The sequence below is a fragment of the Channa argus genome, chromosome 7 (assembly GCF_033026475.1).
Source record: "Channa argus isolate prfri chromosome 7, Channa argus male v1.0, whole genome shotgun sequence".
NCBI classification, from domain to species: Eukaryota; Metazoa; Chordata; class Actinopteri; order Anabantiformes; family Channidae; genus Channa; species Channa argus.
In genome coordinates, this window is record NC_090203.1 from 6,890,385 (window position 1) to 6,912,408 (window position 22,024).

A 22,024-nucleotide genomic window follows, 5' to 3' on the forward strand; every position below is an offset into this window, starting at 1 on the left:
AAAATGAATGAATGAATTTTAAAAATGTATAAAATTAGGCAGCACTGTAGTATGAGCCTATAAATTCTGTTCTTCAGCCCTTTTGTGTCCAGCATATCTGACATTTCTTCTAATAAAAACCTGTGCACACAACTGCTATAAAGAGGTTTCCTTTCAAGGCGTCTTCACACACACTCACACGAGTGTTTTCAGTTACTGTGCCTGATTAAATCTCTGCTCAGGTTGACGTGTGGGAATATATGGGAGCTTGTGGACTAAAGACAATAACGTTGGTTTATTTTGTCATGGCCTGTGAATATCACAGTTTGTACAAAGCCACAGTTAAAGAAGTGTCATCAAAGCGAAAAAGGGAAAAGTGTTATGGTGGCCGTGTGTGTGATAGTCCTGACAATAGACCCACTCACTCTCGTTACTCTTCAGGTCGGCCCTGCTCCCTTCTAACCCAGATATCTCACCTGTGAACACTTGAGTCATTAGTGAGAAGAACACTCTGGAGAAGTGTGTCAGTTTGCCTGCTTGGCGTTTTCACTGCAGCATGTGTGTATGTGCAGGTGTTTGGGAACATAGTGAGACGATCTCTAAAATAAATCAGGTGTTCCTTTACCAGTGACAGTGTGTGCTAACTTGCTGAGCTCACTTGTTAAAGGTCCATAAGGAGCTCCTCATTATAGCTTATAGTGTTAAATCACTGGCTGACTGTACAGTTCTAATGCCATTTTATAGTTCCTGAGGTCCTGCATGTGCCTTTCAATGACCCAAGACAAGGACCAACGCAACAATCAAATGCAAGAAACTTCAGACTGATTTCAAAGTGAAAGATAAAACTGTGCAAATTGATCAAACATCGCGTGTCACAGTTACCTTCCTTATTTTATTTATTTTATAACACAGCATTGCTGATGGGATTTGAAAATGAAATGGGATCTTACCTGAAGAAATTAATAAATCTGACTCTGCACCTGCATCCTTTTTTGGGGGTAGGGTGTCAAATAATCATCCAATGTGGGGGTTATATTGCCCTAAGTGGCCATGATTTAAGTGCTAATATGAGAGATAAAAATACTATTTCTTTTAGTTTTAGCCATGCTCAGTCGGGATCTCAAGATGGCATTGTAAAGTGAATGAACTGAGTCAATCTGGAACACTTAAAACTAACTAATGCATTGTCGTGACATTTTGTGGGGACGTTCGTGATCGTCAGACATCAAATGACTTTGGTTAATGACCAAATACCTGCAGCACTAATCCCATCGCTTTCAGACACTGTACAAGCCGCATATTGATGCAAGCAGAATTTGAGAGTTCACATTAAAGAAAATGTTGAATAAGGACAGAAAATAGCAAGGCTTAAAGACAAATGAGTCTGCAGTATTTAAAATCAATGTGCATGAAAGTTGAAGAAATTGTCTCAGTGGGGTTTAAATGGCTAGTCAGTGCATGAGCTGCACTGAAAAGTCCACGCAAAATCCAGATGCTGGAGGAGGTGAGAGATTTCTGATGATCTGGAGGTATGTGAAGTGGAGCAGGGTTTCGTACGATGCCTGTGAAAGGACCCAGAGATACTGGTTCTGAAGAGACGGCCGGGGGTGTAATGGATGGAGGAGGGTTGCATCACTCTGACACTGAAAGGCAGCAGTGAAAGTAACAGTTTTAAAAATGACAGCAACAAGATGATGTGGAAAAATCGGGCTGGTTTAACCAAGAGCCAATGTCCTGTGTCCGCTGTTTTCCTGATTGAACCTTCAAGCTTTATTATAGTCAAACCAAATAGTGTGCATGCTGAAACTGGCCCAGTTTTCCAGGGCCCCGTTGATGCACTACTCTTTTCCGTTGAGTGCGGAGAGGAAACGAGAGTTGCCCACAGACGAAAAGGAAGAAAAATGTGGATTGTGATGAAATGGCTCCAAAACTAGAAAACTCATTTACTGCTAGTATTCACCAATCAGCCACAAGTTTAATAACAGCTGGGGGTTTAAATGTGGTGGACAGGGGTCAGCATGGAGACTGTGGCAGATGCTTCTATACATCACCTGATAAAACTTCATTTTCTGATGATTAGCAAGTAGTTCATACAGAGTAGAATTAGACCGACCTGCTTAGTGAGCTGGAGTGAACACTCCAACATCAGTAAGGAGACAGAGTTTAGATTCTATTGTCTGTAATTTCATAGAACTGTGACAAAAATAACTAAATGTGAACAGAAAAATATTCATTTTAACCATCATCATCATCATCATCCCACTGAGACAACCATGATAAAGCAAAGCATTTTATTGCAAGTATTAGTAAAAGATACACTTCAAACTGAAGCAAAGCAACACTAAAATGCCAACAACCTGTAAGAGAGTTACAAAAGAAAGACATTAAAACTGAAAGGAATCAAGCTGTTGGTACAACAGAGCCTTTGCAACATACAGAGAGACTGAGACGTGGATCATCCGGTGGTGAAGGTTCACTGTTCAGCGTGTACGTCTGTTTGCTGGTGCCTCGCTCAGAGGTATCAGAACCCAAGATCACTAGTTTGAAATAAGACTGACATGAGTGATGCTACACTGGAAAAATATGATCTGAACAATCAGCCTGCACATAAAAGGTTTTAAATCCTTGGCCAATGTCAAATATCTGTCTTCAAAAACCACTGTGTATACAAGCGAATGTCGGCATCAGGAGCCTAATCTCTTCAGCAATATTTGGTTCAAAGTAGTTATCGGAATGCTAATGGGATGAAAACAGGTTAAACATCTGATGGTTAAACAGCCATGGTAGTAAACATCACAGTAAACTTTTACTAAACCAAACATATTTTGGTTTAATGGGCAAAAAAGGGCACATTTGCTTTGGAACAGGAGTGACAACACTCAAAAGCTCCATGTCTCTGATCCTCCGTTGGGGTGAGGGACAACCAACAGAAATTTAACCAAAAAAAAAAAAAAAAAAAAAAAAAAAAAAGAAAAAGAAAAGAAAAAAAAGCAATTCATCACAACACAGTTCATCCATGGTTCATTATACAGGCACAGGTCTCTGTAATACAGGACTCTGGGGAACTTCCTGGTTCTCGTCAGGCCTGGGTCAACCTGCATCTGAAAACACTGTTCTTTGGATTAGCAATTAACTGTATGACAACACAACAACAACTGATACGTTTATGCAAATTACAGTGTAACACACGTTTTCATGTCAGAATTTATGACTATGTCAGAATTAGTAAAGTGCTGCTCATCTGGGTGCAGCACCTGCCAAGAACCGTTTCCAATTGCCATTTGACCCAGACCTGCTTCTGTTCTGACATCAGTATAAATGGACAGTATTGTTTTCGAATGCTTACACTTGTTCGTACACCAGAGTTCACTAAGATCTGTAACAATGTTAGTGGTTTACACGAGAAGAGTAAAGGACGCCGTTGGGAAAAGGAGGGCAGATCAAGTACGTAGGCTCGTTTTTACAGGTAAGCCCCCTAACACAGGCAGTACGAGGTCACATAACTGTGACGATCATGTAAGAACACTTTTAAGGCTGAGACATGTCATTTCTCTTGGAATGAGACCTGTTCCTGCTGTAAAATGTTCCGGCACAAGAGAAAAACAAAAAAACATCATGACAGGAGAGGAAAGAAGCGACACCTACGCTACATGTTTCACCCCAATTCTAATTATTCAGCCTTTCCAACATCTTTCCTTCCTTCCCCTGGTATTTTTTTTATATTTATTTATTTATTTATTTATTTTTAAAAGCTCTCCTACCTGGCCTTTACTGGCTCGGGGAATTTACATAGCTCACGTACCAATTAGCAGCTTGGGTTGGGGGGAAAAAAAAATAAAAAGGTCAGGTATTTGACACTTAAGTCAGTGTGGTTCAGAAATGGTTCCCTTCATCAGAGATGAGCTGCAACATGTAGGGGTTGGCTTTGGCCTTCTCAGGTCGCAAAAGAAGAGTGGAGGGTAAAGAATGTTAAGAAAAGGAGAAGAGGGAATTGACGCGTAAAAGTCAGAACTTCATCAAATCCACCTCCTGCTTTTCCTCCACCTCGCACCCCCCCCTCCATATTGTTGTGCTTGCGTGTCTAGGAGAGTAAAGTGTCAACATGGAGGGAGAGGGACTAAAAGGCCTCATCCTCCTGGTTCCGCACCCCAACCATGTTGCAATATGATGCGGAGACTCCAGCCGCTTAAATGCACTCTCAATAAATACACCATAAAATATTCCGCATATATATATTTCATATATATATATTTAAAGAACAACACATTTAAATAGGACAACAAAATAAAACTCGGCTCAAGAACAATTTTTCAAAATCGAATACGTTTTAAGACAAAACAGAGAATATTTTTACAGTTATACGTATTTTGACTCTAAAATAGTTACTTATAAGAATATCGCAATCAGGCATTACTCAAGCATTATATGTCATAATAAAAGCAATTTGCAGTATTCTTTTTATGTAGTATAACATATGCAGCATACCAAGGTAAGTGAGGTGCAGTGTTTTTTGAGATCTCTTGTAATAGAAAGATTTCACCCCCTGGACTGAAAAGGTACCCACAGAACTGCAGACCACCCTCAGTTTTTAGTCGACACCCAACCAGCTCAAGACAGGGATACTGCTGGGCACACGTTCCCTCCGTCAGGGACAAGACACATGGCAGGGCATTGCACTAAGGTGGAAACAAAATGCCATGGGCTGCTACTAGGGCTGGGCATCGTGAGAAAGGATTCAATACTGACACTGGTTCTGTCAATTTAATCTCAACATTTGTCTATCGTCACACACTTAACTGCACAACAGGCTGAAGGATTTTTTTTGTCACGTTTTTCTTTTTTTTCCTGCTGCAAAATGTTTGGGTACTCCTTTTGCACATAAAATTGTAACAAATATATATATTTATTACTTCCCACCAATCAACGTGCAATGAGCCGTAATTACAGGGGAAAATGTAAATTAGAATTCTCCTCTATAAAAGTATTGACACCATCAATTCCGTACTACCACGTGTGAATTTGGGTAGTTCATTCTAACCTTCCTGGGAGACCGTCGCCAAGTTTATCAGATGGGATGTGTAGTATATGTGAACTGCCATCTACAGGTCTCTCCACTCAAGGCACTCTTGGCTGTATGCTTTGGGTCACTGTGGTGCTGCTTCGTTTTGTATTTGGCAGCGTTCATCCTTCCTTCAACCTAATCACTGTCTCTCTCTGTCCCTGCTGCTGAGAAGCATGATGCTGCTACAATCACTGGTGTTGAGCTGTTGCTCAGAAGCAGTTTGGCCAGTTAGACTCCTGTTTTAAACTTCATCTATTTTACATTTATTGAGACAGCTCTGCTCCTGGAAATACACACTTTAAAAATAGATTTATACCGTTGCCCTGATCTATCCGTCACCATAAAATGCTGTTGTGGATACTTTGTTGCTTGGTTTATGCTCAGGTACGCAGTCTGAATCGTGGGCGTTTCGATAAACAGGTGTGTGCCTTTTGGAATTAAATCAATTTAATGTGCCAAATGAAATCTCCCGTTGAGTTCTTAAGTTCTACTTAAAAATAAAGATCTGCTCTCCTTTTCAAGGATTTTTTAAATTCTTTGTCGTTTTGGTTTATTGGTGGGAAAATGTTTCAAATGAAATTCACATTGTGCCAAGTGCAAAAACGTGAAAGACTACCCAAGCTTTTGCACAGAACCGACTTATGTTGCCTTCCTTAGTAAAAATGCCCTTCAAGAAGATTCTATTAATTTGTCAGTGCAAAAATCCACTCTTTTCAAAACTCCTGGGATACTTGTTTAGATTTAACATCAGGAAGCTTCAAAATTTTGATTCCTAAATTGTGGGAGGTGCTGATATCCCATTTTGACACCCAGCCCTAGCTTTACCAACATGTTGAGTTGCTGTTCCAGAGGGAATCCACCACCCAAGTGCGGGCTGACTCAACTGAGCCAACAACAAAGTCACAAGAGCATGAGGCACACTTTTAATCACCGACTGCTTCATTTGTACATCCCTTCGACTCCTCATTTACACTGAGGTGTGCATCCTCTTCCTCCTTTATTTATTTTTTTTAGGGGGGGGGGAAGAAAAAGGAGTGGAGAGATTGAAACCTTTTGGCTACGTGTCTGAGTGAGAGCGGCAGTCCGTAAAGTGCTGTGCTATGTTTGTCATTCGTGGGCTGGGCTGTGTCACACCACACTAGTGTCAGCTATGACCCCCAACCACCCCGCCACCCACTGTACCAACAACACCATTTGTCCAAGACACTAAATGCACTAAGAAGCGAAAGCTTAACCACAACCCGATACTTGGCATATAATTTATTTCTATGTAGGCTTAATGTCTAAACACATGAAACAGGAGTTTGCATTGCCATCTCTACATAAAAAACAAAACAAAACCAAAAAGTAGTTCAGTGTGAGTGTGTGCACGTGCGTGCGCTTGTGTAAAATGCAGCCATACCTGCATTGCAATGTGTTGTTGAAAAGGAGATTCTTTGATTTTACATTTTCTTTCAGATTTACAGCACCATCAAGAGAAAAGGCACTTTCTGTGGACATTTTCTCACTCCACTGCTACCTTCCCCTACAAATGGAGAGCAACCAAAACCAGGTATGTTGATTGATTACTCAAAATGGAATACACCCTTACTTTCACTTGAGAAGGGAGAAACTGACCTTTTAAAGTGTTAAAGTTTGGCTACTTTTCTTCACCAGACATTTTTGGTGGGTAAGCCGTTTGTTCTTCAGCTCCCATAAAAAGACCTGAGACTATTGTTAGTAATCCTAATTGAGAGCCAAAGGCCACAGGTAGCTGCTAGATGTGAGATAAATGTAGCCATTCGTTTCAATCCAATCCCACAAGTACTTTTAATAGAACTGGAAGGACAAACAAGGCATTTACCCCACGATGTAACGTAGATGTCTGCTGAGGAAAAATTGGCCAGACAAATAATGTCTTTCGTATCCCTTCAAGCATTCAATTCCACATGCCCAACATGACCTTGCTCTTGTTGGGTCACATCTCCGCTAGCTCACATTGGCAAAGCAGAGCTGATGACATTTCAGTTTTAAGGTAGGCAAACACATCTGCTATGTAAACATGTGTTCAACTGCCCTTAAGAGTGTAGGCTATACACAAACTGAACATCCATTACAGACAGCAGAGATAACAAGTAAGAAATGGGTTCCAATTCTCAAAATCAACCTTCCAACTTGTTCAACTTCCAAAAATCACCTGCCACACACTGACCAGCTTTGATTCCTTCCAAATCTCTCTCTCACTGTCAAACACACACACACACACACACACAATACTTGAAAGAGTCACAGGACTCACTGGATTCCACCACACCGTCCTTTTGCTCAAATCTTTCTTACGCCTCCCAGGGGGATCGGATGGGATTGTACGGCCGTGGAATGTACGCACGGGAGTAAATGTTTGGGAGCAAAGAGGAACAACAGCAACAGTAAGATTACAAGTTTTGTCACATCGCAGATTTACCGGGAGGCCAACACTTTGTGAGCGCATGAATTGGCTTGGGAAAGGAGAGAGTCTGAGGAAAGCAAAAGAAGTTGCAATCCAGCGTAAATCCCCCGGGCTCTAACACAAAAGGAATGGAGAAGTACTACCACTTGTTACTTTATTCTTTGATCACACATGTCCCTGAAATGGATAAACAACACTTTCAAAACCACCTGCCTACTCCTTTTCACTCCCTTTCTCGATAAGGAGCAGGCGTCAGCACCACGTGAAGAAAACCCAAGGACATTCAAGAGCAGAAACTCGATATATATATAAACCAACTTGTCCTCTATTCAAACATTTGTTGTGAAAATAGGGATGTGATGTCTTAGTTCAACGCTTTTCGGAGAACAGTATGTTAATATTTGAGATTCTCTCCCTTTTGACAAACCTTCAATTGTACGAACACCTAAATAAAATAATAAGGAGAGGAATAAGCATTCAACGTCTTGCAGCTTTTTTATTTCCCCCCAAACAGCAAAGCAAGAGGCGGTCCACATCCCTATCGATAACAGTGTGATAGTCCAAACAGACATCACTAGTTTCAACACCCCACCACTGATCACACATACACTATACGTTAAAACAGTGACACAAGAACAACTCAACAGTCTATTGCAATAAAACTTTGTTATTATACCTTTTTAACCATTACTTATCATGATACATTTATTACTAAACTTAATAATTAGACTACATTTTTTTTCTGTTAGCAAAAATAAGTGGTGTGCATTACATAATTTAAAATGTACAAATATACTTTCAATCTGGCTTTTTAAAAAGGCTTTCAGACATTAGTGAAATCATGAAGGCTCAAAGCCACTGGCTTCCACACTGAAAGGCTAGCCTGTGAAAGGCAGTCAGTGGATGCAGGACTCTACTTTATACCTCACTGTCCGAGGGAACATCTGCCAATGCACCGTTTACAGGTACCATAACTACTAGGGGAAATCCTACGTCTCCCTGTACCAACCACAGCAATGGGAACTTCTCCTTTTTTCAGTAAGTGAGGTTTACCGTTTCCTACTCTACCCACCTGCTCATAAAGAGGTTCAGCTTCAGATTCTAATTCAGACAGAGTAGCACCATGCCTGTGTTCAGTTCCGAAACACATGCTTCTTTTAGTGCATTTTACTTTTAAAAACAACCTCCTGGACAAGCTTCAGGTCATCAGCAGCATAGAGGTGATAAGTGGGGACTAGACCATAACCCAGATAAGCATTTACTACATATCGAGTCAGCTGTACTTTTACTGCGAAGATTGGTCATCACTTGAATCCTTGCTTTGTTCTGAAGTCAGGCCCAGGTCTAGGCTGGTCACATGGACAGGAATTAGACCTAGTCATGGACTTGGATCCAATGAAAAATCCAGGTAGCGTCTGTGCCAATGAAACTGACCATTTAGGTACAAAACACACACACAATAGCAGCTGGATCCATGTCTGGTGAATAGTAAGCAAAAAGACAACTTGGCCTGCTTTGCTTGAATGCTGCTCTGAAGCAGTCAACAGCTAACACTGCTGTATAGGCAAACACAATATATATTGATCTTAGGATGATCTGAATGAGATGTATAGAAAAGTCAGTAGACGGCTGTTGAGAAGAGGCATCAGGTGAAACTTTCTTTCTTCAAACTGTCTTATACTGTCCATTTGTTGGAATATATTTTTTATTCTTTTACCCACTGAAACAGGGCCCTTATGATAAATTATGCAGCTTTTTACCATCAAACGCTTACACTCCCACCAGGCACTTGAATACTACCTCTTTATGGCCTTTAGACTCCACCTTGTTGCTGTCAGGTGAAAAGCTTTATTCTCCAAAAAGGTAATTATTAGGAATTGAGAAAATCAGCCTCATTAGCAAATCAATGATCAGGAATTCTAAAATTATACCTGCTGATGATAAAGTATTCTCAAACCACAGAGGCGCATGAAATCCTTCAATTCAAGTAAAAACATGAAAAAAAAAAAAAAAATCATCAAAACTGCACCATTTTTGCCCAACAGCAAGGGCAAACTAACAAAACATGCTTTTCAATCATTTTCAGAAGAGGAATACATGAAAGTGCCTTGCAAGTAGCAAACTTTTCGAGGACACTTGCTTTCAAATGAAATGTGTGACTGTGTAACCGTCTGAGTCCTTTAAGTCCCCCAAATTTTTATCGATTCGTTCAGCTGATTATTGCACAGAAAACCACTGACATGATCTCTTTTAACCACCACCTCAAACTCAGGAGAGGGAAATGTGAGATAAAGTACTGAGGGAAGAGAATTCATGACAACTACTAAGAATAAAAACAAGCTTAAATGATTTTTAAAAAGTTAGAATCATAAAAATGTTTCACAGAGAGTCTAAACAGTGTTATACTTTAAATAAAATAATAGATGGCTGCAACTGATATATCAGTCAATATAAACTGCCCCTGTTTAAAAGTGACAGCTGACTGTTAAAGATAAATCAAAACGTATCTAAAACCTTATTAGACAACAATCGCTCGTTGGGACTTGAAGAGGGCTTTAATACCCCGTCACCAATAGATGGCAGTGTGCTCAAAAGATCATGTTGCTCCAAACAACTGGTGATTTCAAACAATGTGGAAAAGTGACAGAACAGAGGAAACAAGAGGACAAAGAAAAAGTGGCAATTGGGAGGACCTCTCGTCCAATGAAATAACTACATCCAAAAAAGAAAATGAGACACCACTTTAACAACTAAAGAGTCTGACCCTTCCTTCTCTGCTCCTTCATTTCAAACAAACACGGGGGGAATATCAACAACAAACTACAGGAAAACTGACAGAATGTCAAAGTGCTGCTGCTCAAACTAACTTGAGGTACTGTAGATGGCAAAGGAGCAGATTAGTGGACTAAAAAGAAAGAACAACTGTGCCAAAAAAAACAGGAGGAGTAAAAACAAACAGCTACTAGGCCACAAGTAAAGAAGACAAACAGGGAAGAGGAGATAGGAGGGGCAATGAACAGGGGCCGTGATAAGGTAAAAATAAACTGGTTGGCTGGTTTAATATTGCATAATAGTGCTGAGTTTCTCTCTTGTTTGTTTTTAAAGCAGCGTGTGCATCCTCAGTCCAGTGTGGGGGTGCCTCCTCCCCTCCCTGCTTTCCTCTGCACAGTGTCAGGTCCGGATTGACTAGGCGTGTGGGGGGGGGGGGGGGCAGGACTTGCACCTATGAGGACTCCTTGACTGGCAAGCCAGGTGTGTATGGTTGTGTGTATGTCGGTGTATGTGAGTGCCAAAGGTTGGGGAGGGTTGGTGTAGCTCAGGCGAAGTACATGGTCCTCAGGGTGTCGTGGTGAATCTGAACAGCTTTGGCCAGCGCCTGGGGGTCCCGACCATTACTCTGACCAGACACATGGCTGCCCTCAGCACTGCAGAATGGAGAGCTGAGATTCAGTTATGACTGCTGACGAACAACAATGGCATGTATACAAGAAAATAGGCACATTTTCTACAAGTAACTCAGGGCAATTGCTAGGAAAACAAAGAGCCTGTTTTTACTCGGCTCACCTGTCATGTTCTTTATCCACCAGATGGTAGCGAGCACGGAAGGCCACCAGGTGGGCGTAGTAGGCTGGCGCAGGGATGGAGACTGAGCGGGTACAGCGCACGTAGGTGTGGCACAACTGGTAAGTGAGCAGCTGGAACTCATCAGCGGTAAAACAATTGTCATCCCATAGTACATGGTAGTGGGAGGGGCGACTGGTGCCCTGGAATTAGACAATTAAATGATACAGATTTAAGATTCTTTGCTTAATCACCACTTTATGAGACATGAGAGAAACTATAGGTCCCAGTACATCATTTTTTGTCTAGCTGGTTGGTGCAGACATGTTGCTGTTTATTTAACACAAAGTAAAGGTGGAAAATCGCCACGAAAAAAAGGCAGATCCTATCTATCTAACTGAGATAATCATGAGAAAAGAAAAAAACACTTATTTCTGAACTTGATCTGACCTGTATTCCAGCGTGACTGCAGAGGTAAAAGTCAAACTCGTAGGGATGTGTGATATCCGTGTCCACAGTGGTACCAGCAGGAATGTTTCCACTACGTCCAACCTGACAAAAGCCAAATTAGGACAGTTATTGACTGCAGTTTGACTATTTTTATCCATTTCGCATCAAAACAAAAGAAACAACTGTCCATAAAGTGTAAAATGCAGTGGAACATTAACAGCAGACATAACTTTAAAAGCACTGGCGCTGTCAAGATTAAAATTCTAACCGTTAAAAAAAAAAAAGAAAAAAAAAAAGAATGGACCGACCCAGGCAAAGGTTCACCAAGTGCTTCCAAATCACCCAATGAAAAGCCTAATGCCCCAGAGAGCCTAATACTTCAAATGAGAGCACTTGCACTGAAAATAAGGTTGTTACTAGTTGATTCTTACTCTAGGGGCCTTGAGTGCCACTCTAGAGCTCTCGGTTTGCATTGGGCCCTAATGCTTTAATCAAATGCAATTACAGGGGTTAGGAGGCTGAACAGTCCAATTGACAACAAAGGGTAATTAAGGAGGCACATTTCAAGTACTTAACCGTACTGGCACAGAACGTAAAAAAAGAATATGGACCGACACATAACACATTGTACTGGGTAACATCCCTGTGTGTGGTGGCAACTTACTCTCTCGTTGCGGTCGGCACAGAAGAGGCGTGTATGGTGGCGTTTTTGCACAACAATGTAGGTGATGCCTGGCTGGTACTCTTTCTCCAGGCTGATACAGGCCTCACGAATGGCCAGCAGCTCATAATACAGCACCTGAGGAAGAAAGATTTAATCTGTGTTCTCTATACACAGTATCGTAGGGACATTTTAAATACAAGGTGTAGGCGTAGGGATGACATCTCTGCCAGAGTTTGTCTGTAGGATCATGTGTGGCTGATCAAATACCTGACATTGGAAATGTTGTTCCCCACCGAAAAATATTTCTCAATAAATCATCTATAATTAACATATTTTTGGAATATGCACATACTGTACCTACCTGTGTGAGCACTAACATCCTACAATCCTTCTATTTATGGCCAAAAAAAAAGTATAGAAAATTCTGGAGGTCAAACTCAGCAGACCTTTGGTTGGTGTCTGGCATTCAATTCACACTAACTCTAACCAATTCTATGTGAAATTAGTTTTTAAAAAAACAAAAAAAGAAAAATGCAGGAGCTGACCTGTCTGAACTGGCCTTCTGAAACGCCATCCCTGTAGAAAATGATTCGGGTGGGCTTATAGCGGGTTGACTTGTAGAACTGAATTAGCAATTCCCGCACCATGGAGGCCAGGTCCTGGATGACCTCTTGTCTGGGCCTCTGGACCCGCACAGTGGCACAATATCTACTCGGGTGGGCATCCATACTGCCTACCACCTGGTGAGCGAGAAAGGGAGAGGGAGGGCAGTGAGCAGGGACTGATGACAGATTGCAGAGAGGAGAAATCTGATCAACATGACAAGCAAGACAAAGTTTCAGTTGGAGAATGAAGAAAAAACTCACTGCTGCAATTGAAGGCTTCTTCCCGTCTCCAGCAGGTGGATGTGTAACATCTGCACCTAAGAAGATAACTGGCTGCTGAAATACTGATGGTCTGTTGAACGAAAGAAGTAGAAGCAATATCAGGACACATTCATGTGCATGACAGATTTATAAACTGACAAAATCTTTTTGGGAATTAAAAAAATAAAAGCATATCTGGAACACTTTCAATAATGATGAAAGGGAGCGTGACTGACCGTTGGTGAGGCACCAGGATGTTGTTGATACCTCCCAGCTTCACATTGATCTTGAGGCAGAGGTTGGAGAGGGTCTGAGGCGACGTCTTCACTACATTTTTCACCTGAACACATTGAGTGGCCATGCCCAAGAGGGTGTCTCCCACACGCTTTACCTCAGCTATTGGTTCGTGATTTTAAAAAAAAAGATTAAACACATTTTAGTGAATTTAAAAAAAAAAGTCATCAAAATTTGTTCTGTATTTGTTAGTTTTGAATAAATGATAAAAGTCAAACAAACACTCAAAAAAGCTCACACTCCAAGAAAAACATAGAGATTAAGAAAAGTAATTACCCTACTACAAAAAAAAATATTTATTTTTTTACATGTATTAGTAAGATGTAGTAGATAGAATATTGCACCAGCTCTCTCAGTGTCTTTACCACAGCCATATTGAGATTAAATTAATTTTTTATTCTTTTTCTAACCGTAGACAGGAGTCTTTCCTGGCAGAATGACAATGATGAGCTGCAGTCCTGCGTATGTGTTCTTCAGGTGTCTGAACATGGGCTCCACACTGTCCGCTCCCTGGGCATATTTACAGAAACACGGTTGTCCCTGAATAGGCATCCCAGCATCCTTAGAAATCTTCCGTAACTGGTCTGTAAAACCCCTACACAAGGATGAAGCAGAGGGTAAGGAAGGATAAAATCATAAAAACGTTGCTAAATGCACTTTAATGCCAGTATCCTTGTTTACACTAAGGTTGTGAAGTGTTTACGGTGCGATATCCACTTTGATATGGTGTCATCATTCTACATTTTGAAAACTTTAAAGCTGCCAAATTATGCCTTAGTATTTCAAATGCCAGCATGAAAGTGCATAGAGGTATCATGACATTTTCCAATGTGTTTGCAAAGCATACAGCAGTTTGCACCTTTTAGGGTAGGTTTCAATGCCACAGTCATTTTTTCATGAATGTGAACTGGTATTAACTAAAAACTAAAAAACATCGCTATCGCATCGTTCTGAACACTGCTGAGGGAAGAGACCCTTCTCTTATAACTTTTGCAATAGTTATAATTCATACCAGTTTAAAAATTGTAGAGATAAAAAAATTGAATTTCTATAACATATACAATATTATACATAACATCAATATTAATAAGAAAGCAAAATATGTGCTTTGAATAACATTATAAAAAATGTTTTTTAACCCATGCCATTAAATCTAGAACAACGACAACAATATTGGAAGACTACAGTAAACATACTTGAGGATTTCTTCCCGACACTGTCTCTGTGTGGCGAAGCAGGCTATGGCCCACATCTTGATCTCCACCCCGGTGTGGAACTGCTTTCCCCTCATGTCCCACACCCCGTGGCTGGGTGTGGCTACAGTGCGGTTCTGAAACAACATTGCAGTCTCACTACATGTACTCAGATTATGTGGGTAAACACTCACATTCAAACTAATCCAACAGACTCACACTTAAACAGGCAGAAACACAAGTGGACACACACGCGCGCACACACACACACACACACACGCACGCACACGCACGCACGCACACAAAAATTTATTAGAACTAATGTTTGTACAAATTCACACTGGAAAAAGAAACATGCATTTACAAAAAGCCTCACCTCTCAGTGAAGCCTTCATCTTTCAAACAAATGAACACTAATTGCTACTGCAAAGCTATTTAGATGCACTGTGTATTGGAATCTACAGAATGATAAAATATGATGTTTATGCCATGGTCAGCATAGTGAGCATAATGGTGCCACAGTTCTCACACTTCTCAGATGTAAAATAATAAAAGATATTTCCCACCCACCTCTTGTTCATTAACATATAAACAAGAGGTGTGCTGGCAATCATTGGATATACCTGTGTGCCATTCTAATTTTATGTTCAAATTAACCTTGGAACAGATGGCTAAAAGCATTTTTTGTCTTAAAGGTATTTTCTTTGAAAAAGAAATTATCTTTAAGGCCAATACAAGTTTGTGTTGCTGAGACTCAACCACAAATAATAAGTGAAAAGGACAGACACCATGAAGTTCAAACAGAAGCCAGTGAGTTAGTTCCCCTTAAAGACAGTGGGAAAAGGGCTGAAGAAGGGGAAAGCATGTCAGACAAACAGATAGAATGGGCGTGATTTAAAGGAAGGGTACCATAAAGTGCTCTGTGCTCACCCTGCCGCCGTATTGCAGCATGGGGGCGGGTAGCACTCGCCCCGTCACGTGGGCCATCTCGTCGCGCACCTTGAACTGGAATTCCTGCACAAATGGGTCTGCCTCATAGTTGGCACTGCGCACCTGCAAGGAATAGAAGTGGGGAAATTAGAGACAGGGTCAGGCCATTTGTGCAATAAAATGTTATATTGTGCTGCCGTTTGTTCAATTTATGTGTCTTTTGTCACATTCGTTTCTTAGTTGAAAGTGCTAAGCTTTATGTAAAACGAGCAAATTTGCTTTCTTGCCTCAAGTTAGATGAGAGGAACAATAATACACTTATAAATGAAGCAAACTGTCTTTATTAAATAGTTATGAATAACTACTATGGACAATTATTTTGTGATTGCTATGTAGGAAGGCAAAATTGGTTTGCTATGACACAGCTCTATATCCTCTTAAAAACAAGTTGAGCAGTATTTCAATGAGCATTATATATAAAAAAAGATGATCTCGACAATGCTTATCACTATGCCAAGTGTTTGTTTTTGTTTTTTTAAATACTCTTATCATTTATACTACACTTCCATATGCAATTTTTATTATATTCTACAATGTTTATATATAGGAAGAAAATGGAATGAGAAATTGGCAACATGCCAAAACAAATTGGGTCGCTGTGGTTCTGAGCCTGCTGTGGTGCAGAGTTTGTTCCCCGTCTCCTCCGGTCCACAAGTCAAACTGTGCTTGCACAAGACTCTAAACGTTGTGTTGATCTTGTTGTTCACTTTAGATACAAGCACCAGCTAACTAACGTAATGTAAATGTGCTTCCTATCAAAAAAGTAAAAAAAACATTCAGCCCAGCTGTAGTTCTGGCAAATGCAGCTTATGAGCTTTTTCATTCTTTTCTGCTTTTTAACATTCACACATATGACTATAATGTATTTGTCTGCAGCTGGCGTACAGTGAAGCTGCAGTTGTGGGGGGTGTTATGCAGAGCATGTTTTTTTACACATGAGAGTAGATGTTATGTGTTGTAATCCCTAAAATGTGATTGATAAGATGCAGACATGCTAATAACTAATAACTATTAACTAATAAACTAACACAAAAATCATTTCTTTCAAACAAATTTAGGTAAAAACGTGTTCCAAAATATGTTTCATTGTAGAGAGGTGCATTGAATGCGTCCCATGAAGTCAGACTCATTGAACGGCACTGGCAGCAGTGCAGAGATATTATCTTATAAATTCTTTTGAGTGCTCTCCCTTCTAATCAATCAGAACCTTAACGATTTCCACTTAAACATTAAGCTTTGTAATATTAATATTTAGTAGAATTTGATAATGACTAATACACGAAAGGGCTTTGCAGCATGTGGCAGTATGTACATACTGGAGCAGAGAGAGGGACGGCTTGGTGGAGTGGCATTAATTTTGCTGCTACCACCAGCTTAAGTTGCATACTGTGACTTTACAGTAAACAACAAATAACACAGTAAACATTTTATTTTACAGATTCATAAATTCCAATTATTTTCCAAATACAAAGACCTTTTTTCAAAGGAAGCATTTAACATGGTACTAATTGCATGTAGTATAATTGATAAAGCTCTTCGTAGTTCTAAATGATAAGCTGGCAAAACATTTTTGGAATTTTAGCAGGAATATGAGCTAAACATGCAAAATGTTAAGTGTATTTGCAACAAAACATACAGTTTACAATAAACACAAGACTACTAATTTTTTACGGTGCTTTTAATGAAGCAATTTATTTCTGGTTCATCTGGAAGTCAATTAAAAAAAAAAACCCATATGCAACTAAATGACAACTGACTAAAATAACAGTTTTAATCTCTAGCTGGTATATTAGTAAGAAACTAAATTGTTTTGTCTGTCTGTTAGGAAATAATTTTTTTAAAATCAGCTTAATCAATACTAACATTACATTTATGGCATTGTCTCTATTAAACCTGATTAGGGAAGGGGTCTGCACAACTTACCAGCCTGCTGATCTCCTCCTGTCTGTCAGGTGCAGACCGAGCTGTGGCTTTGATCATAGTGGAGGTCTGATTATCTGTCAGCTTCTTGATGCACCGTTGGCCAGCTACAATGTTACACACCTGAGAAGAAGCAGACGTTGGAGCATACACTTGAAATAATTTTACTTTATTCTGCAGGTGCTCTGCTTCATATTTATGCAGTTGATACACAACAACACCTGGGAGCTTTCATCATACCTGTGTGTTCATAGTTATGTTTAATCTAACAAAAAGGTAAAATATAAAAAAATAAGAGGGTGTTTTCTCTCACCTCCAGAGGAAGGTAGGTGTGTTTTTGCTCCTGGCCCACCTGTAGACAGGGCAAATGTGGATACTTAAGCTGCAGGTTGTACTTCTCCCTGAAGTACTGGGCTACAGTGCGCTCTACAGTCTGGCCATTTTCTAACTGTAGAGGGAACCTGCAGAGAAAACAATACTTTGTCAACATGTAGCCTTACTGCCATCTACCTTCAAAAATCGCAATCACTTTTTAAACATCACTACATATCTTTATGCATACCATTTTTAACAGCATCTTGGCATAAATATGACTCATTCATTTGGATGGCTGCATGGTGACAAAGGTATATCAATAATAACAAACAGTATGGTTTTCTACACAGAACAATTTTGACCTCTGCATGGCTACTTCACGATGGATGACTAATGTTTGCCACATCATTGTCAGATGACTCATGAGTCAGCTACTATCAGTTTTTTTGGGGTTTTGTTTTTATAGTTAATTAGCGATTGCATTTTCAGTGGCCAGTTTTCACTACTCCCATCACATCCACATAGCCCACCCTGATTCTCCTGTTCCTTCGCCCACCCTAGGTTGACTCACGTCTGATGACTAGCAGGTCGACGGGTCACGTTGCAGACGCGGTACTTCCTCCGCATTGTTCCACAGTGTGTCACCTCTACTTTCAAACCTGGTGAGTAATATAGTGTGTTGGAGTAGCATTAACAGCACAACTTCTTAAGTCATCTGATATAATTCCTTCTTTCTCACACACAAATAAACACCTCCTGACATTACCTTTAATTTCTTTGGTGAATTTGACACGGTGCGAGTCCGTAAGAGGGCGAGGCTGTTCATCTATGTTGTGGATATCTAGCACTTCACACATAAACTGGATCACTGGTTGGGCTTTGTAGAAAGCAGTGGCAGACACTGCAAGATAAAGCAATGATATTTTGAGGAAACACACACACACAGATATCACATTGCTCTGAATTACAACTACTTGATTCTGTTAAAAAAAATAAATAAAAGAAAAAAAAAAGTGTAATTCAAGCAGTGCAAAATCTGTGCTGAAAAGAACATGTCAAACACAGGAAGGTCCCCCTTTATTAGAAATAATGCTTGCTTTCAATAAACTAAATTAAATAGATGAAAAAGTATTTCAAGACATACAACATGAAAAAAAAAAACATTAAACTCTAAGATACTATGGCATGACCACAAAGAAAGATGAAAAAATATTCCTAAAAGGGCATAGAGAGATAAAGGGAGTGCAGTTCAGAGGTTGAGGAAGCTGTTGAGGAAGGTCCTGTCTGTCAGAAACACTGCAAGCACACATCTCTAAATGACACCTGACACAAAGGCTGATGGCTGCATTAACCGCATTTACATGGACTCAAGTAACCTGGTTATGGGAAATCTGCGTATACATGCAGCAGAAGATTAACCTGAATTCTCCTCCACCTTGGCCTTATTTTAGAAGCCTGGTGCACAGAATTTAACTGTATATTGATGGAAAACTATGCTTTTTGACTTTTCTCTCTCTTTCTCTGTCTATTTGTGTGACGGCAGAGTGAGAGCACAGGGGGAGAGAAACGAAAGACACATGAAGCTGATCCACAAGAGTCTGAATTTTAGAAATCCACTGGGTAAATGGACTTATTTAGACTTCTACCAGACAATTTGTGTAAATTCAATTTTCTGTCAGACCTTCATTTCAAAAAAGAGGCGGCATCACCCCATTAACATGTTAATGATCTCTCCTTTCATTCATTCTTACACTCTGCAGCTTTTGGTTTGGCACAGGCGCAGTTGGAGAAAGAGGATTAGAAAGCTGCTTCATGCATACATGGCAGAGTAATTGGCGCTCTCTGACAGAAATCTACCTGGGGTAACCAGGTTTCCCTTATCCCATACCCCGAATTTCGGAAACCAGCTTTCCTGTATACATGATACTTAAGAATTCAGCTTTCCCAGGAAAGCTGACTGTAACCTGGTTACTTAAGTCCATTTAAACGGGGTCACTGTAAACAAACTTTTAGACCATTAGTTTGCCCCGAGAGCCTGACATGAGAGCTTTGGACTACTGACAGGAAGTGACATCACTCCCAATTTTCCTAACCAAACACTGCGTGTTATTTTTCTGTGTGTGTGGAAGTGTCGATGAGTCAGTCGTGTTAATGTAAAACAGTTATTTAAGGTGTAGCTATAGGTCCTTTTATCCACTCATGATGTTGAGTGTGGAAGGCAGAGTGAATAAATTTAAATGGGTTTACTAGTTTGCTTGGCTAGAACAGAATGCAGTACTGAAGCATTTAGAAACAAACGCTCTGTATTGTTTGCTTTTTTGAAAAGCTAGACATATGTTTTGAAGCGAGGAGGAGAGGGTGGGAAAAACAGACAAAAAGAAATTCAGGGAAAAAAGGGAATGATTCAGGTGCAGTCTTCAAGCATTTGTACATAAACAAAAGCCGTCTCAAGGAAATGCTCCACACATCTACCCTCCTGACCCCAGCAACACCCACCAGTCTCACTCATGCAGGCTCCAACACAACCACACACAAACACAAGCTGCTTTCTGTCTCCACAGCAACCGACAAGTTAGTTTCCATCCAGCCAAGAACCCACCTTCCCCCAAGTTTCTCTAAGACACTATCACAAACTGTTTCTTGTTAGCAACACAGCCTTGGTGTCCAACAACCTACTGTAGCATGTATATGGTAAAGCACATTCTTCTCCCTCAAAAAAAAAAAAAATCTCTCTTTTGTAGTGCTGCCTCATAAAAAAATGATCTGGTCCCCTAGCACAGCACAACAACTTCAGGCTCCAAGATCCTGGAGAGTAAACTCCACACCTTATTCAACTCCAATAAAATATAACTTTCACATGTTCGCTGAAACTGTAATCTTACATTTATATCTATTAAATTTGCTAAAACAAGCAAAACAAACAAACAAACAAACAAACGAGAGTAAACTGATCATAAACAAATCTGCAAATGGTATGCTTATGATAAATGGCTTGCTTATAGCTGGTATTATGGAAGCTCCAGGACATTCAATTCTATACATTTAATTATTCAATTCTCTCAAAATTATTTCTGATCGTACAAGAGAAGATACATTTGCTTTCCATATCTACAAAAATAAACATATTTGAACATTTTTAAAGCTGTAAGCAATGAAAACTGCTGTTATATTTACACTACACTTTTAAAGCTGTGAGGCCATAATGCTCTGATGAGCCACAGCAGCAAAATCAAAACAAGGAAAAGAGTGTAATTTGGGTCTCACCATCAATGTTAAGCATCATCTTCCACATGGCAGGGCGCACAGACTGATGAAAGCCAAACCAAACCTCCCTCCCACCCCCCAGGGGATGGTCATAGCCCTCTGGAGCAGAGAAGAAGGATCGACCAACTGGAGTGTACCTACATGGAGAAAAGTGGCAATTATGAGAAAAGAGCACGGAGAATTAAGGAGGAGGAACATGAGGAGGTAACAGTAATCAAAGATCCTTAAGGACACAAGAAACCAATGGATAGCACACGGGGCAATCAGCAAAGGGCATAAGAGATGACAGGAAATTAAAAACCAGTTGACACATCCTGATTTGAAAATGTAGGTTAATATGTGCTTACACAATGTGGCATTCAGCTGCTCTTCAGTAAGGCCTGAAACTACATCAATGAAATGAGAGTGTGCTGAAACTGCCTGGACCCATCAATCTCTGATTACTCTTCCCAAGAGACACATTATTATTTGTAGATGGGAACATTTTTCTCCGCAAGTCCTAGATTGATAATGTGTCAAGATGCCAATGTAATACTGAGCACCTGCAAGCCAAATTAAAGGTTTCGACATAAAATATTTTAATATTGGTTTGAAAAAGTATTTTATTAAAGCGCTGGTGATATTGTGTTCTACTAAGCTGTCCTTTGGGTTCGGGAATTGAGTGACAAATGGTGTGGAAAATGGTTTAAAGTCAAATATGCCACTTTGTGAGAGCCCACATAAGCTATGTTTGATTTCTGTTGGGATCAAAGTGTTTGTATGTAATTTACAGAGTATTGGAGAGATCATTTGTTTTGATGGGTTTCTTTTTCAATTTTTTTTTAAACTTTATGTTTAAACTTAAGATTGGGTTTTAGTAAGAAGTCAAGGATAAACGGGCAGTTTTCTTAACTAGGTTAGCTTTTGCAAGATAATTGTTTAGCACGGCCACTAATGATCTACTAGCCACAATAAATCCTCAGATTTTTGCCTCCTCCTGTCAATAAAACTGTTAATACTGAAATATGAACATTTAATAAAAAATAGGCCAAACAAAAC

The 22,024-nt window shown here is 40.0% G+C and overlaps 1 protein-coding gene and 1 long non-coding RNA gene across 3 annotated transcripts in view; one reads left to right on the top strand and one right to left on the bottom strand.

Moving 5' to 3' along the window:
- Positions 1-2,256: 2,256 nt before the first annotated feature.
- Positions 2,257-22,024, bottom strand: part of LOC137130833 (protein argonaute-3) — a 31,702-nt gene continuing 11,934 nt past the window's right edge. Inside the window, exons 5-19 of one of the 2 annotated variants that reach the window (XM_067511435.1) lie at positions 20,987-21,123; positions 18,489-18,623; positions 18,294-18,381; positions 17,721-17,868; positions 17,411-17,530; positions 15,428-15,550; positions 14,501-14,634; positions 13,715-13,899; positions 13,247-13,406; positions 13,011-13,101; positions 12,690-12,884; positions 12,145-12,279; positions 11,481-11,582; positions 11,034-11,233; positions 2,257-10,894 (exon numbers count right to left, since the gene is read on the bottom strand). In XM_067511435.1, the coding sequence (XP_067367536.1) occupies positions 10,786-10,894; positions 11,034-11,233; positions 11,481-11,582; positions 12,145-12,279; positions 12,690-12,884; positions 13,011-13,101; positions 13,247-13,406; positions 13,715-13,899; positions 14,501-14,634; positions 15,428-15,550; positions 17,411-17,530; positions 17,721-17,868; positions 18,294-18,381; positions 18,489-18,623; positions 20,987-21,123 (2,062 nt within the window). In that variant the 3' untranslated portion in view covers positions 2,257-10,785. Of the gene's footprint in view, positions 10,895-11,033; positions 11,234-11,480; positions 11,583-12,144; positions 12,280-12,689; positions 12,885-13,010; positions 13,102-13,246; positions 13,407-13,714; positions 13,900-14,500; positions 14,635-15,406; positions 15,551-17,410; positions 17,531-17,720; positions 17,869-18,293; positions 18,382-18,488; positions 18,624-20,986; positions 21,124-22,024 lie in introns of both variants that reach the window. The other variant, XM_067511434.1, reaches the window with a different exon arrangement.
- LOC137130836 (uncharacterized) lies at positions 10,804-22,016 on the top strand. Its single transcript, XR_010914903.1, has 5 exons — positions 10,804-10,945; positions 11,057-11,152; positions 13,720-13,921; positions 18,284-18,384; positions 21,020-22,016. It is a non-coding gene; the product is annotated as an uncharacterized lncRNA (long non-coding RNA).